The sequence below is a fragment of the Tachysurus vachellii genome, chromosome 7 (genome assembly GCF_030014155.1).
Source record: "Tachysurus vachellii isolate PV-2020 chromosome 7, HZAU_Pvac_v1, whole genome shotgun sequence".
Lineage (NCBI taxonomy): Eukaryota > Metazoa > Chordata > Actinopteri > Siluriformes > Bagridae > Tachysurus > Tachysurus vachellii.
In genome coordinates, this window is record NC_083466.1 from 10,007,288 (window position 1) to 10,023,904 (window position 16,617).

At 37.8% G+C, this 16,617-nt stretch overlaps 1 protein-coding gene across 5 annotated transcripts in view; it reads right to left on the reverse strand.

Moving 5' to 3' along the window:
• cacnb2a (calcium channel, voltage-dependent, beta 2a) overlaps nt 1-16,617 on the reverse strand; it is a 66,214-nt gene that overhangs the window by 22,379 nt on the left and 27,218 nt on the right. For 3 of the 5 annotated variants that reach the window (XM_060874112.1, XM_060874108.1, XM_060874109.1), the window contains one exon: nt 4,774-4,893. In XM_060874112.1, coding sequence (XP_060730095.1) covers nt 4,774-4,893 — 120 coding nt within the window. Of the gene's footprint in view, nt 1-4,773; nt 4,894-7,515; nt 8,462-16,617 lie in introns of those variants that run through there. The other 2 variants (XM_060874110.1, XM_060874107.1) reach the window with 2 other exon arrangements.

Sequence of the window (16,617 nt, forward strand, 5' to 3'; positions counted from 1 at the left end):
ACTTTTGGTGGTTAATGGTCAACAGATTTGTTAAAACGTGTATAAAGAGCAGCTGAAGGCTCACTTCTTCTGTAAACACCTCACTAAATACAAAAAAAAGGCTCTACTCAGTGCAGTTTACTTCTCTGGCACGACATTAAAAATCTTATATGGTAGAATGACTTATATTGTCGTCTTCTAGATATATCAGTTTTTATGTAAATGTAAATTAACTGAACAGTATAAGATTGATAACGTGGAGAAGAAACACAGAATATCAATGGATAATCAAAAATGTCAAACATTCATCCCAGCCCCGTAATCCTCTTGTGCTGAACAGTTTTGTTTTTTCCTGCTCTAAAACATCATAGTGAGAAAAATAGAGAACTTAGCAATTAGCAAATGAGTTATGTCTGGCAATAAATATGCAGCGCAGGGACAAACGAGTTCCCAAAAAATCAACATATTATGTTAATAATGTTTACTTATGATTCCAAGCTACTATACTAATGAGGGTGAGCTGCTTTTACTAGCATGAATTATGGAATCAGTGCAAAAAAATGAACTCCACTCCACGAGAAAGTGAGAATTTGTAGCTGAGGGATTTTGGGACTCCACAATCAGAGCATTTCTACCTAGTTGTGTCCTTCAGTGGACACCTTTAGAAAGTGTAGCCTGCTTTGTCAGCTGAAAAACAAATGGTTCTGTTCTGCAACGGCTAGAAGACGAGTTTAGTGGCGGCACCAGGGAAAAGCAGGTGGGACAATGCTCCACTTTCCCCAGTATACAGTTAAAGCTGTTCAGTCTGGAACTTTATGTTTCGACATTTCAAATGTAGAGCAAGCCACGAACAAATGAGTGTTTAGCATGTGTAGGTGCCTAAAAGTAGGTCCAAAGTTATTCACTTCAAGAAGAAGATGATAAACAGATCACTGCAGCCACACACAAGTCAGGGGTGGAATTAACACCAATTTCAGCTTGTAGGTCAATTAGTTTACAGTATCCTATCCATTCTATGTCTGACACTATCACAACAATATATAAGTCTTCCTTAAATTTGCCCTAATCTTCAATTGAGCCAAAATTGCTTCTTGATTCAATAGATTTTGTATTTTAGTTTAGTTGTATCAGCTGCACAGTACATATTAAAATATGTTAACATTATTAAAACTAATGGAATAGTTCTGTCTTATTCAAAAAACAGCAACAGCTCTAAAGTAAACAAGTTTGTTCTTGATAAAAATCTCTCTGAAATAAACAGTAAAAACTGGGCAAAGTCTCCAAAGAATACAAAGAGTTTTAACCTAGTTTCACTTTAAAATGTAGTTCTGCTGCATTGCTTTGGTCTGGTGAACATATTCTTGTGTGCACTGTTTTTCTATCTTGCATGGATTTATACCAGAGTACCTTCTTGGTGCTGTTGAATGTAACGTTGTTGACTTAATATTGGTTTAAAATGTGTGTCGGTAAATTGATAGTTGTCCATAAGCTCAAGCTTAATTCCAGACCGGACTTCTGCACGACTACTGTATGTATCATCTTCATTCTTTTTTATTCAGCCTACTGTTGCTTTCATTTATTTAACCCAGGTTATTGTTGCTTTTCTTCAAACATGTGCCACAGTTTAATGTGTCCTTATAGAACTTATAGAACAAGAGGATTTACACACAGCCTCCCAGAATACTAACTTCATCTGAACTTTACTGAGACCTATATAAGTCTAGAGAACTCAGCGACAGTATCTTGCTGCCCTGTCCCTAAGACTCCACTTGTCAGGTTTGCTTTTATCCTGGAAATTTCACTTCACATCTCTTGCACTGTCTCATCTCAACACTTCATCCTTCATCCTCATTCTGTTACTAAAATTTCTCTCAGTGATTTTCATAATGTTGTTATCTATCACTCAGCTGACCTCAGTGGAAACGTCATTTCCTTAATATGTCCTGATTATTTCCTTATATGTAAATGTCCCCATTATCAGCTTTCCTTCTGATGTCACCTCTCTCATTCTCCCTTCTGTCAATCATTAGTGTTTGTCTCTCTCTCTCGCTGTCTTGCTCTCTCTCACTCAATCTTTTGGTCCAATTTAAAAAAAAAAATGAGAGAGGAAAATTCCAGACATCTCACCCTCACTGCGCTGCCTATCACCCATGTAATATAGTGGTATTAATACCCACTCGAACTACACTCCCCATGAGTTCCAGTTGAAAATCTGGCACAAAAGGAAGCCAACAACCGATCAAATGATCAGTCACTAGACTTCCAGGAATCCTATCTTCATTCACAATCACCTTTTAATCACACACACACATCAGGTTCCAATCAGTTCGACCACTTATATGCACCGGACTGTTCATTCTCTCTCCAGCATTCATGTCAGTGACGTTACTGAGACATTGTTTACATTCCTGGCTCTCTCTGGCTTTGAACATAGCTTTGCTTAGTCCTTGGCCATTTTGGATTGGCTCTGTTTTTGCATGTTTCATGACCTCTGTCTGTAAGTCATGACACTGTCTTTCAACTTGTTTTGATTGGACACATTTTCTGGTAAGTAGCTGTTAAATAATGTCAGACAGTATTTGTTCCAGAAAATAAATGTGAATGCAAAATAACAAAAATATTTGTATAAATATATGAGCAATAACTCTTTAACTGATTTCTTACTGCATGCTACATGTCACAGTCATAAATTAGTAACTACTCTTAGTATGTTTGCACACAGTTTGTAACAAAAAAAACATGTTTAATGTTTAATATGTTTAATTAGACGAAGGACGAAATAGAAATCTGACCACAGCATCCACTGTTTTCTCTCTAAAAGAATCAAGACCAAGTCCAACCCATTAGGCATCTCTCGCTCTACATAACAGCAACCAACCAGTGAGGTGAAGGCAATCCAAAAACATATGTTTGAACTGTTGCTTAAAGCAATGTCATGGAGGTAATTTTACAACTCATCCAGTCTTGCAATCCTACCATCTGCCCAGACCACTATCATCAATGGATCCATAACATCTGGTCATGTACCAACTACCTTCAAGAGAGCAAGGATTACTTCCATCCTGAAGAAACCTGCTCTGGATACATCAGACATCAGTAACTACAGACCAGTATCACTTCTCTCTTTTCTTTCAAAAATTCTTGAACGCATTGTCTATAATCAACTGTTTGTCTATCTCTCACAAAACAACCAGATCTTAACCTATCTGGCTTTAAAGCAGCACATTTGACAGAGACAGTCTTTTTGGATGTCTCTGAGAAACTACATGCTGCTAGATCAGCCAAGCTGTCATCCGTCCCCATCCTCCTCGACCTTTCAGCACCGTTTGATACGGTCAACCACAAGACTTTCTTGTCCACCCTCAGGAGTCTTGGAATTTGCAGATCAGTGTGGGAATGGTTCGCTTCCTACCTGGAAGGATGCTCATATCAGGTAACATGGAGGGGAGTGACATCTGCTCCATGCAGACTCTCCACTGGTGTCCCACATGGCTCAGTACTTGATCCTCTTCTTTTTTCCCTGTATTCTCACTCTCTTGGTGAAGTTATTTCCTCACACGGGTTCTCTTACCACTGCTATGCTGATGATACACAACTTATCTTTCCCACCCTCAGATACCACAGCTTCTGTTCGGATCTCAGCATGTCTGGCAGACATATCATCGTGGATGATGGCTCATCAATTAAAGCTCAATCCTAGCAAAACTGAACTTCTGATCATCCCAGGTGATTCATCTCCAGGTCATGATCTTGCAATATCCCTGCTTAACGATCTGATCGTCCCTTCAGTCACAGTTCACAACATTGGGGTAACCATGGACAATCAACGGTCCTTTTCCTTGCATGTTGCTAATGTGACATGCTCATGTCGGTTCCTTCTCTACAACATTAGAAGTATATGGCCATTTTTGTCCACAAAGGCTTTCAGGTACATGGTGGAATGAACTTCCCCTAGGGGTCTGGACAGCTGAGTCACTAGCCATTTTCAAACTATGGTTGAAGACCTACTGATTCATGAAACACTTCAACTATCATCTTCCCTGTTTGCTGTATGTGTATCCTGTATATTTAGACTCATGCTTATGGTATCTTAAGTCTGTAGCCTAGTGAACCAGAGTTCATGCATTCAATGATAGAGACGTAAGCACTATTGTACATAGCTCTGTATAAGGGCGTCTGCCAAATGCTGTAAGTGTAAATTTAAATGTAAAACACTTGAGGAGGAAAGTGCTATCCACCCACTTCCACATCCATGAGCTCAAAGACACCCATTATTATTAGTATTACTAGATGATCACTAGCAGTGTTGCTGAGATTGATGAGGGCAGGATACAGTATATAACAAGACTCCCTCCATCCTGGATGAAAATTGGCTTGGATGGTTTCGATACAATAGTGTGATCTCTGATTGATAGTGTAAACACTTCTTTTTCTACACTCTGGAGAGACTGAAATCTTAAAATGTAAATGTCTAAACAACCTAAAACAGATCAGGATTTGATGGTCATATCTTACTCAGTGCGTGGAGACTCACAAGCCTCACTCTCTGAAATAATTCCATTTCTTAAAAGTTTCACTCTATTTATTAAACCATTAATAGTATTTACTGAATAATGTTATTTAATATAAACAATGTGATGATAAGCTGAGACTAAGAGGATAACGCACACCTTATGATCACTATGATCACTTCAACTGAGCACACAACTTAAATAATTTATTGACAATACACATGCACACAGACAGTACCAATATAGACAAGCACTTAAAAGTTACTAGCAAGTAAAATTTAACCTTGGCTTTTTCGACTTGGAGCTGGGCCTGCCTCTCAGCCTCTCTACGCAATGCCTCTTTGTCCTCCTCTAGAGACACATCCGAGTCAGACGGGCGGCTGGTGTACGAATCTGCCGAACCCTGTAGAGAAAGCAAAGGGAGAAGCTTTAACACAGTACCACATACACATGTAGATACATTTTCAGCTCAATGATAACAATGCAATAGCTTGGAGAAATAGAGTGTCACATAAGAGCGACTTAAGATCTAACTGTCACTTGTTGTTCTTAATAATCTAAAGTGCTTTTATGTGAGAACACTTGTATATCACACACTACCCAATGATCGCAGAACTGTAGAGAGTCTACATTGTTTGGATCTTTACTCTAAATTCTTTTAATCTATAGTTTCCTCCTTTGAATAGTGTTCTGGCAAAAGAGGTCATTGTGGAAGATGAGAGAATAATTGTTTCATACAGTATGCATGAATGTAAATATATTCATAAATACACACACACACACACACACACACACACACACACACACACACACACAGCCCCCGTGGCACTTGTGGTGCAGTCACTGCAATGCTGATTTTCAACTATAACAATACAGTCACAGTAACCTAAGGACTCACAAGAAAATGATTCAGTAAAGTAAAATGGTCTGAAAAAAACCCCACTAAATTTACTATATAAATATTTTTACCAGGCAAATGTGCAACTGAGTCATCATATCAAAAATACAACAGTGTTCTATATTGCAGAGTTTTTATACAGCATTTCTGCATTACATCCTGAAGCATGAAATCAAATAAAAGTTAAATAAACAGAATCGTTTTTCAAAAGGTCATAAACTGACATTGATTCTTTATTTGCAGAGAATTTTATTTCTAAAATATTTCGTTCTTTTGCAGTGACTTTCTTTAACAGATTATGTGGAAAAGCCTTTTTTTTTATATCAGTCCTTTTCACTGACCTATTTTACACTGCATTATTTACAAAGGTCTAAATTAAGGATGCCTTTAAAAGCATCTGATTGTGAGAATCAATTGTACTAGATTAAAGTTAGAGGCTGAATGTATGTACATGAGGAAACACACCAGCAAATGCAATTCGGTGCAGCTGACAAATTCGCTCCCAATGCGTTTGACATTAACATTCGGTTTACTCGAGCTGGAGCTCATTACTCAAACTGACCCAATTGTGTGAGAAAACTGTGTTGCCAGTCTTTCCAAGAGCACGGTGCTCCTTTACACCTGGTGCTGGGTCACATACATAACTGTTAAGTCTTACAGAGTCCAATTCCCACTTCTCTTCCTCTAGTGTCCTAAATATAAGTAGGCTTTACACCGTATTTAGAGTTAAGCTCAAAAGAAGAGATTCAGTTTTTAAGTTGACTTTTTTTTGGGATTTAGATTTTGTGAACTTTTTAAAAATAAAGAAATAAAGACTTATATGATGATATATGAATGAGAATTTCTTAATTATTTATTCATTTTGTAACAGAAGGACTTCTACTCTCCTTATTTGGAAACTTATTAAACTTCATCCAGCACATCTTACTTAATACTGTCTTGAAATTGCAATGTACATGCAGGATGTAGCCTGTTTTATCTGATCAATCTTTTACTTTATATATTTAATTAATTAATTAATTAATTAATTACTTAATTTAATTAATTAGCCAAAAAAATTTTGGTTAATTCCATGTGCTCTCCTGTAAAATAAATGTGACCATTGTGTGAAGGATAAACTTACCAGGTTTTACACCTACTGCTCAATTTTTATTTTATTTATAAAAAAAATAGTCCTCAAGATAATGTTTCCAATTAAGATGTTATCTTCTCATAAGAGATGATGCTAATCATTCTGTCCAAGATTTTTTCAAACCTAGTAATATTTGAAGAAGCATCATGTGACATAATCAAACACGCATTCAGCCAAAGCCATCTTCAATTCCTGTGCATCGAACATGAGAACAGCTAACATAGAAAGTAATTGCATGGGTTTCTTCACCGGTAGAATAAGTTCAAAAGAAGAAACATGTGCTTTTTGGCAATTTGTGTAGGTTCCTACAAAAAAAAGGCAAAAAATCTACAAGTTGTATTGCAAATAAAAAAAAGAGGATTTTTTTGTTGTGGTTGTTGGCTGCAACAATTACAAAAAACTCAATATCCTGGAGGGACTGATGAAAAAAATGAACAATGTCCTATTTATTTATTTGTTTAAGATCAGCTTGGATAGTAGTTTTGATTAAAATGGCATTCTGTGTTTTTTTTTTTTACAGCTTTAAACATAAATTTCTGCCATATTGTGATCACAGCAAATTGTCAAACAGCAGCAGATTATATGCTAACAACATGCAAGGAAAATGAGTTTAGCTGTTAAAATTGTTCCTAACTGTTTCTGATTTGGAAAAAAATTGTGAAACAACTGTCTAATTAGCGTACAGTTACATCTAAGATCTGAATAGCGGATTGCAAAATTTCAGAATTAATTCCTGTGTATTTATGTAATAAATATTCATCGTAGATTTCCAAAGGTCAGGTTCTGATAAGGACATTACATGGTTATAGCCAGTGGAATGTTAATGTTTTATAACATAATCCAAAGTTCATACATAATACAAGCCATAATCACCAATACACAGTACACACATACACACATGTATATATACACACACACACACAGAGGGATGTTATGCAATTAAATTTTCACACTTCGGCACTCACTCTCACACACTTTGTAAAGTGAATTCTTACGCCAATATCGTTGTTGACTCGACCCCCCTTTGCTCGTTTCAGCAGCCGTATCCAGGAGGCCTTCATCAGCCAAAATGGATGGAGCCTTCGCTCTCTTCACCATAACCACAAACACAGCTGACACACTAACTACAATCACACAACAGGAGCTATCACTCACTACCTAGTGTTACGCAAAAGTGACAACAACAAATGACTACACACTTAAACTAAATCTTAAAGCATGTCAGCACTTCATAGCAGTGATATTCATGCTACTACTAGTGTCAATATAGCACTAAAAAACACTGAATTCCCTTTAGAGTTTTTCACAAATTACAGCTCAACAAATATCACTAAAAAGTAAATCAATACTGCAATAGAGCTACTCTGTATGTATTTTTATTGTTATTTTTATTATTTACATTACAATCTGTCACTGTTGCTCTTTTAAAAGGTACACCTGCCCCTACAAACTTATTACTATGCTACCTGATGTCCCTACTATTGCTGGAGCTAACAGTAAGAGCGTTAGTTGTACGGCTGCTGTTGCTTTGAGAACAGAGACTCGCGCTGCCCGTGTTATGCTGTGTTCGACGGCCGCCAGTGATTCCACTTGAGCGTGTTCTCTCGCTCTCCCAGCGCATGCTGAATGAAGAGGGGCTGCAGAAGCTGGTGCACAGGCTGCTGTTTGTATTATCCTCATTCAATTAAAAAGGCCAGGCTGCCATGCTCCGCGAAATGAGAAAGCAGGTCCAGGATTGTGGAGCTGCAGATGATGATGATGATGATGATGCTGTTGCTGCGGCTCACAGGTGCTGCAGTCAGCCCACTCTCACTTGGTCCCTGCCCTGGAGTCTCTATCCATCCATCCTCTCACCGAGTGTGTGTGTGTCAAGCTTTCTACTCTCTGCATATGATGTTGTTATGGGTTGCATCCTGTTATTCCTCTCTCTGTTTCTCTCTGTCTTGTCCCTCTCTTCTGCGTTCTCTCAGCACCTTCGCTTTCACTCAGCCCCCTCCCTTCTGCTCCCCCTTCCTCTCCCCTCCTTCCTCTCTCTCTCTCTCTCTCTCTCTCTCTCTCTTACTCTCTCTCTCTCTCTCTCTCTCTCTCTCTCTCTCTCACTCACACACACACACTTCTCAGCTCCTCTTCACAGCATCTCCATCTGCTCTTTCTCTGCTGTGATTAATGCCTCTGCCTGTTTGCTTCACTGTGTCTATGTGTGTGTGTAAATGGGATTGTGTGCGCATCTAAGTGCGTGTCTCTAAATTTGTGTCTGTGACTCGAAAGCTTGCCATCTTTGCCACCTTGCTGATGTCACATGACAGCATGCGTAATATACAACACACACACACACACACACACACACACACACACACACACACGGCACACGCTGTTCCTTGGCTTTGTTCTCCTCTAACTAAAGTTCAGCAGTGTGTATCTCTCTCACTCTCTCTAGGGACATTGCAAACATGCTCAATCTGTGCCTGTTTCACGTGCAAATCACATTGCCGAGAGACTGAGTGAGTATGAGAGAGAGAAACAGAGACAGATAAGAGATCGACAGGCATTTGATTAATCGTCCAAAATTAAACTTTCTTATTCTCTTACAATAAAATTGAATTGAATTGAACTGAATGAAATGAAATATACTGAATAAATTAAAAAGTGCAATAAATTATACTAGTGTTTATAACATATACTATTGTCCTATTACTATTTATGTGTGTTATAGAACATTATTATTAGTATTAACATTATAAACGTTATTCAGTTACACAGCTCCATTAAACATTGCAAACATGACATCTGATGCTTTACAGCCTGAATTTCTACTCTTTACAGTAAGACCATTGGACAATCCAATATAGATATATTAGTCCTCAGCAATAGCAATTTCACAATGCATCAAGAATTTTAATTAACATACGAATTTATACCTTTTTAGAATTAATGATCTGAGATGAATGACTTGTTGGGAAGAAGTGCAATACCAATAGTCGTATTTAAACGGATCCATGGATAGCATGAGACAGCACACAAGCAGACAGGATCATTCATAACCATATCCTGAGAAACAGGTCAGGGTCAAATGTGTGAGAAAAAAATCCAGGAAAAATACACAGGGAAATGCAGATTAGGAAGCGGTGCATATGGTGCAATAAACCAATCGTGGGATGAGGAGGAGACAGAATCTACGTCTAAATAGCGTTACTATTGTACTATACTGTAGGTGAAACAGTGCGCCAAAGGAGATTCTAGAGTCTCACTATTTATAAAACAGTAATGTAATGTCAGAAATACCCAGCTGACCAACTGCTTCTGCTGAGATTCTGCAATATGGAACCAATGCACATTGTGATATCCCATAATGTACTAGCACTGGTGTGGAAGACCTACAGGTATTTAATGTCGTTCCTTGTGCTTAAACCGTACTTGTTGAACTATAAATGAGTAAACTGTTAACTTGTTGAAGATTTTTAAAAAAAACAGCAGTTGATATGATTATCGATGACATGTCCACATGACAGTACCAATGTGGTGGATGTAGTTTGTCTGGATGTACAGTAGTATGCATTCAACCTAAACACATATTCCGATCAATACGTACTGTATCCACAGCTGAACGGTAGATACTGAACTGAATGCAGTCTGTACTGACATAGTATGTGCTTCTGGGTGCACACAGCAAGTAGAAGCTAAATTCAAATTAAAACACATGGCTCTCATCAGGAACATCAGGAACAGGGTAACCATGACAGGACCCCTTAGTTAATACATGGATGCAGTTGAGACAGACTGGATGCCCTAGATTTTTATGTGGAATGTCAACAGAAACTAGTATAACTGGAGGCTGGCATTGTATGAGAGACATGGTGGAATCAGCTGTTGGAGGCTAAGAAGGCGTGATGACAGACTGGCGATGACCACTTGATCTCTCGGCTGATATCCAGTCACAGCTAGAAAACAGCCATTTCGTACGTGTAGGCAGTTCAGCTCGATAAATAATAAGTGATAGCCTGTTTAAAGTTTAGAGAGGATGGAAGAACTGTGAAGCCATATTCACAAATGGTGATATCAAAGACAGCAACTGATCATGTAAGTGTTTCTGCAGAACAGATTAAAGCTTGTGACCCTAAACCCTGGATGTTGGACCCATGGACCTAGGCCTTCGTTCTGCTTTAAATACGGCCATAATGACAGTGAGCTTTCTGAACTGAAGATCACTGCATTCATGTCAGTGTTGTGATTTTTATAGGTAGACTTCAACTGGGCACGATGAGTACTTACTTTTCTGCAAGTATGCTGGTTTTTGAAAGGGGAGCTATCGCAGCTGATATTCTAGTTATGCACAGAGTTTCTTACCTCTAAGCGATCTTTTCCAGTACAGTCAAGCTGGCATACCTGGCTGAAGACTGCACTTTTCTCATCTGTCAAAAAGCCTACACATTTCTACTTCAAATCAGTGGCATCTTTAAAGAAATAAAGCTTCAGGGGAAAACAGCTAGAAGATGGCATTAAAGAAATGTTTGCTAAAATAACAGAGTTTCTCCAGGCAAACAGACTGGCAGTGTATTTAGTGAGCGATGATGCCTCTAGTCTCCAACATGTCTAGAGCACCGGAATCAGGATTTATTTATTCTGACTTATACAGCTTCAACTCACTTCAGCAGTAAGACTGAAATACTGCTGGTGTTGCGCTGTAATATTCCAGCAGGTGTCTAGAATTGACATCTGGCCCCCTATCTCTCTAAAGAGCTTTTCTTAACCCTGTGTTTTCATCATTGTAAACCCCAATTTCAACCCTGGGTAAGAGCTGTATGTAATTTTGAATCACTAACACTTGTAATTCAGAGGTGGTGTTAGCACAGATTTCGAGCGCACACAGAGAGTAGTAGTTGAAATCTACCTATGAAAATCACATCACTGACATAACTGCAGTGAGCTTCATTTGAGAATGTGTATTGTGATTATGGCTGTATTAATACAGATTGAAGGCCTGGGTCCATGGGTCTTACATCCAACATTGCTGTGATGTAATGTTTAGGTTTACAAGCTTTAGTCTGTACTCAGAGCCATGAAACCCTGCTTAACAACAGACACCCAGAAACTGAAAACGTCCTGTTATTTAACCCTGTTGTTGTGCACTATATATATATATATATATTTATATATTTATACTATCTATATATATATATATATATCCCAAACATTGGTTGTTGGTTTTATATATATATATATATATATATATATATATATATATATATATATATATATATATATATATAGATAGATAGATAGATAGTATAAATATATATATATATATATATATATATATATATATATATATATATATATATATATATATATATATATATATAAAACCAACAACCAATGTTTGGGAATGTACAGATAATATAATGTAATGTACACAATATTCAGGAAAAATTGTTAACCACAGGTAAAGTAAGAGCAGTGACATACATACAACAAGATAACCCAGGTTTCTGTTAACATGGAAGTAACCAGTTCATGTGTGAAAAGCCATTAAAAGGTAATCCTGAACTCATTGCAGGGGTGGCAATTATGTTGCATTTGACTAAAACTCATAAACTGCAACTAGGAAAAGCCAAAGCAATTGCCAGCTCAACTTGGAAGTCTTAGTCCAGTAACGGATGTGAAATCGACATGGCAACAAACAGCAGGAACAATAAACTAAGTACCACTTTTTACCTTCAAATGAGTTACACTGTCTTTGCTAGTATTTGCTTTCCATCAACATATACAACAGACAAATTCGCTTGTTAACTCTATAGCACTGACTTTATAGTTTTAAATACACATCACTCAATACAGTTAACTGACTTGATTGTTTCTAAGAAAAGACGTACATGGATGAGTCCATGCTTTACAGAGATGGGGACTCGAGACATATGACTTGACTCGAGTCAGACTTAAGTCGCAAATTTGAGACTTGCTTGACAAATATTAAAAAAAGACTCGACTTGACTTTGACTTGACATTCATGACTTGAGACATGAGTCGGACTTGAGTTAAATGATTCGGAGATGGAGGACTCGACTTGAGTCAGACTTAAGTCGCAAATTTGAGACTTGAGACTTGCTTGACAAATATTAAAAAAGACTCGACTTGACTTTGACTTGACATTCATGAGTTGGGACTTACTTGTGACTTGTACATGTGTGACTTACTTCCACCTCTGATGCTTTATTCCTACTTTGCAGCTCAAATACACAGAGATCAAAAACTACTTCGAACTTCCAAGATATGACCCATTAAAATGCTGCCCCCCACCCAAATGTCTGCAAATCATCTTGCTCTGCTTTGGTGCAATGTAACCAACTTCAGTGCTCAACTGCATATGGGAAATGATCCATCCATTTAGTATACAAACGTTCCATTTCTCATCCATCTCTCTAAAAACAAATAAAGTTCGCAAGGCTATCTCTTGGGAGGCACGGTGGCTTAGTGGTTAGCACGTTTGCCTCACACCTCCAGGGTTGGGGGTTTGATTCCCGCCTCCGCCTTGTGTGTGTGGAGTTTGCATGTTCTCCCCGTGCCTCGGGGGTTTCCTCCGGGTACTCCGGTTTCCTCCCCCAGTCCAAAGACATGCATGGTAGGTTGATTGGCATCTCTGGAAAATTGTCCGTAGTGTGTGATTGCGTGAGTGGATGAGAGTGTGTGTGTGTGTGTGTGTGTGTGCCCTGTGATGGGTTGGCACTCCGTCCAGGGTGTAAACTCTGCCTTGATGCCCGATGACGCCTGAGATAGGCACAGGCTCCCCGTGACCCGAGGTAGTTCGGATAAGCGGTAGAAAGTGAGTGAGTGAGGCTATCTCTTCTCATGAATATAGTAAAATTATTTTGAATCCTAAATATTCTAAGGGTTTAAAACACCAAACTTCCAGGTTGTTTCAGGCCAGTGCACCACAATACTCAGCCTTCCTGCCTTTCTGAATTTTCTCATACCCTTACTTTGAATATATGGTTAAAATACATACAAATAAGAGTCATTATGCAATTCTAGTCAGAAACTTGTTTGTTTCCTCGTTTCTTTTTGCTTTTTCCACCTTAAAATACAAATAAATAATACATTTATTAATAATAATAAATGTCTTAGAGCAACAGATAAACTGCTTTGATCTTTATTATGAATCGAAAATCTCCATATTGTTTTTTTTATTAAATCTATGAGGGTCTACTGGAAGTTTGTGATCTCTTGACTTAGCTCACATGCACTCACACATTAATTTGGTCTATTTCTATTTAGTGCATTAGCAATTTAAATTTTAGTTGGCCATGTTGAAAAGCATACCTGCAAAAAGCTATTTTAGATCATGCCATTGTTCAAGTTTAATGACTCTTTATTTTGCTTGGCCCAGTATGTGTAAATGTTGAATGCTTCTGTCCTGTAGGGATATAAGTGTGCAGCTTTGGATATAGATATTCTATGTGCCAGATTTCTCTCTCTCTCTCTCTCTCTCTCTCTCTCTCTCTCTCTCTCTCACTCTCTCTGTCCACCACACATACATATTGTGTATTTACCTAGCTCAATATTTTCCTAGCTAAAGATGTGCTTTTAGTATTTCTCCTTTTTATAGTCACACTGACAGTGTGTCATCTCTAGATATATAAAATCTGTCATTTCTTGTCTCATCAGACCTTAGTTATGCCAGCTTTAATAGGACAGATAATATGGCAGAAGAGTGGAAAAAAACATCCTTTAAAAGCCATAGACAAGTTTGAAGATGATCCTTATAATTACTCAATAGAATAAAAGCTTTTATTTTTGTCACATAGACATTACAGCACAGTGAATTTCTTTCTTCACATATCCCAACTTTGAAAGTTGGTGTCAGAGCACAGGGTCAGCCATGATACAGGGCCCCTGGAGCAGAGAGTCTTAAGGGCCTTTGCTCAAGGGCCCAACAGTGACAACTTAGAAGTGCTGGGGCTTGAACCCAGGTCCTCAAATGTACAACCGTTAAACACTTGATCCACCACTGCCCCTGCCCAATCACATACATGTTCACTGTTTGTGCTATTATTAACAGACACGTATCAACTCCAACTACACAGATTAACAAATAAACAATTAATAAATAAACAGACTAATTTGTATTACAGGTTAGCAGTGAGGTTGGTCATGATAACTGAAAGAGAGCACTAACATTTTACTTACGACCTCAACTAACCACTGGGTCTCATCACAAACATACAGTAAAACTATTACACCTATAGATAGGTACACTATTGTCCTTTTCCTCTCATGTTGCTAATGTGACTCGCTCATGTCGGTTTCTTCTCTACAACATTAGAAGGATTCGGCCATTTCTGTCCACACAGGCTGCTCAGGTACTTGTTCAGTCTCTTGTCATCTCTAAACTGGATTACTGCAATGCACTGCTGGCAGGTCTACCTATGAATGCAATCCGTCCTCTGCAAATGATCCAAAATGCAGCTGCCCGGCTTGTTTGGACCAGCTCCCTCTTACCTCAAAGCCCTCATCACTCCTTGCACTGCACCCCGCACCCTCTGATCTACCAGCACTGCTCGACTGGTTCCACCATATCTCAGGGTAAGAGGCAAGTATACTACAAGACTCTTCTCTGTACTGGCACCAAGGTGGTGGAATGAACTTCCCCTAGAGGTCCGGACAGCTGAGTCACTGGCTATTTTCAAGCGGCGGTTGAAGACCTACTTCTTCAGGAAACACTTCAACTAGCACTTCTTTCCCTATCTTTTGCATTAAAAAAAAAAAAAAACACCCTTTGACACTTTTTCATTGTAACTTTGAACAAATGTTTTAAACTCATGGTATCTTAAGTATGTAACTTAGTGAGCCATCATTAATGTATTCAATGTTAGAGATTTAAGCACTTATGTACGTCGCTCTGGATAAGGGCGTCTGCCAAATGCTGTAAATGTAAATGTAAATGTACACAGTGAAAAATAGACTACGTGGTCAGTCAGAAAGGAAAAATACGTTTGTATTGTTTATCTAAAAAATAAAAATATGTAAACTTAATTTATAAAAGTTACTAATTAGTAATTGAATGTGATCGTTATCTCGTAATGTTAAAGCAAACTGATTACATTGTGAATTTATGAGGATGTTGGCACTGATAGAAATCCTAACCATATGATTACGCATATTAATAAGTCTCTGGGTTCAAGTCTCAGCTCAGGTAAGAGCTTGGGGTTTGGTTTTATTTCGACGATACCTGATCAAATCATGTCGGATGTACAAAAACGAGTTGTGTTCATGTTCAATAGATTGAACACATTTAATGAAGCAAATTCAGCAAGATTATTTGTTTTTATTGCACCCTCACTGAAAGACAGATAGCAGCATCATTTATGCTTCTTATTTACTATAAATCAAGTCTGTTATAATGCAATATCTCATCCTGAATAAACTGAAAAGTTGCTCTCACCTTTATCCAACTCTTTCTTTCAAACAACACAATGCTTCCAGTTATGTTGTGTTACTTTGGGTAATGTGTACACTAACAGTGTGCTTAGTCTATTTACTACTAGCTTCTTCAATAAAGTCATTCTAAATGATCATTTATCAAGGACCAAATCCACCTTGTACATGTTTATAACACCAGTTATCATACTTTAAGTGTTTTTATAGCGCTGTGGATAATGTGTTACCGATGTGTCAGAGAATCGGGATTAACCCTTTTTACCAGTAATCTGTTACAACTGACTTATCAGACATTTTCAATCAGTATGAACAAATAAATTCTTTCATCGCCACATGTCTGTTATGAAATTACGCCGGCTTTCAGTGTGAGATATTTTTACCTCTATTGGGATAAACGTACATAGAATTTTAGTGGTTAAAAATAACGCCTTTAAATTTTTGACACATAAAAAAAAAAAGCACTTGGGGCATCTCTGAGAGCAAAAATGGGTTTAATTGATATCATCATTCTACTCTGAAGATATTGAGTATATGAATATAAATATTTTAGTGAAAAAAAAAAACATTTTGAAATGAAAATATTGGCCGTAGTAAGAAAAAAACTACAAATTTCTCAAAGCACCGAGTGTCTAATTTCATACAGTACAAGTCATTAAACACCACTG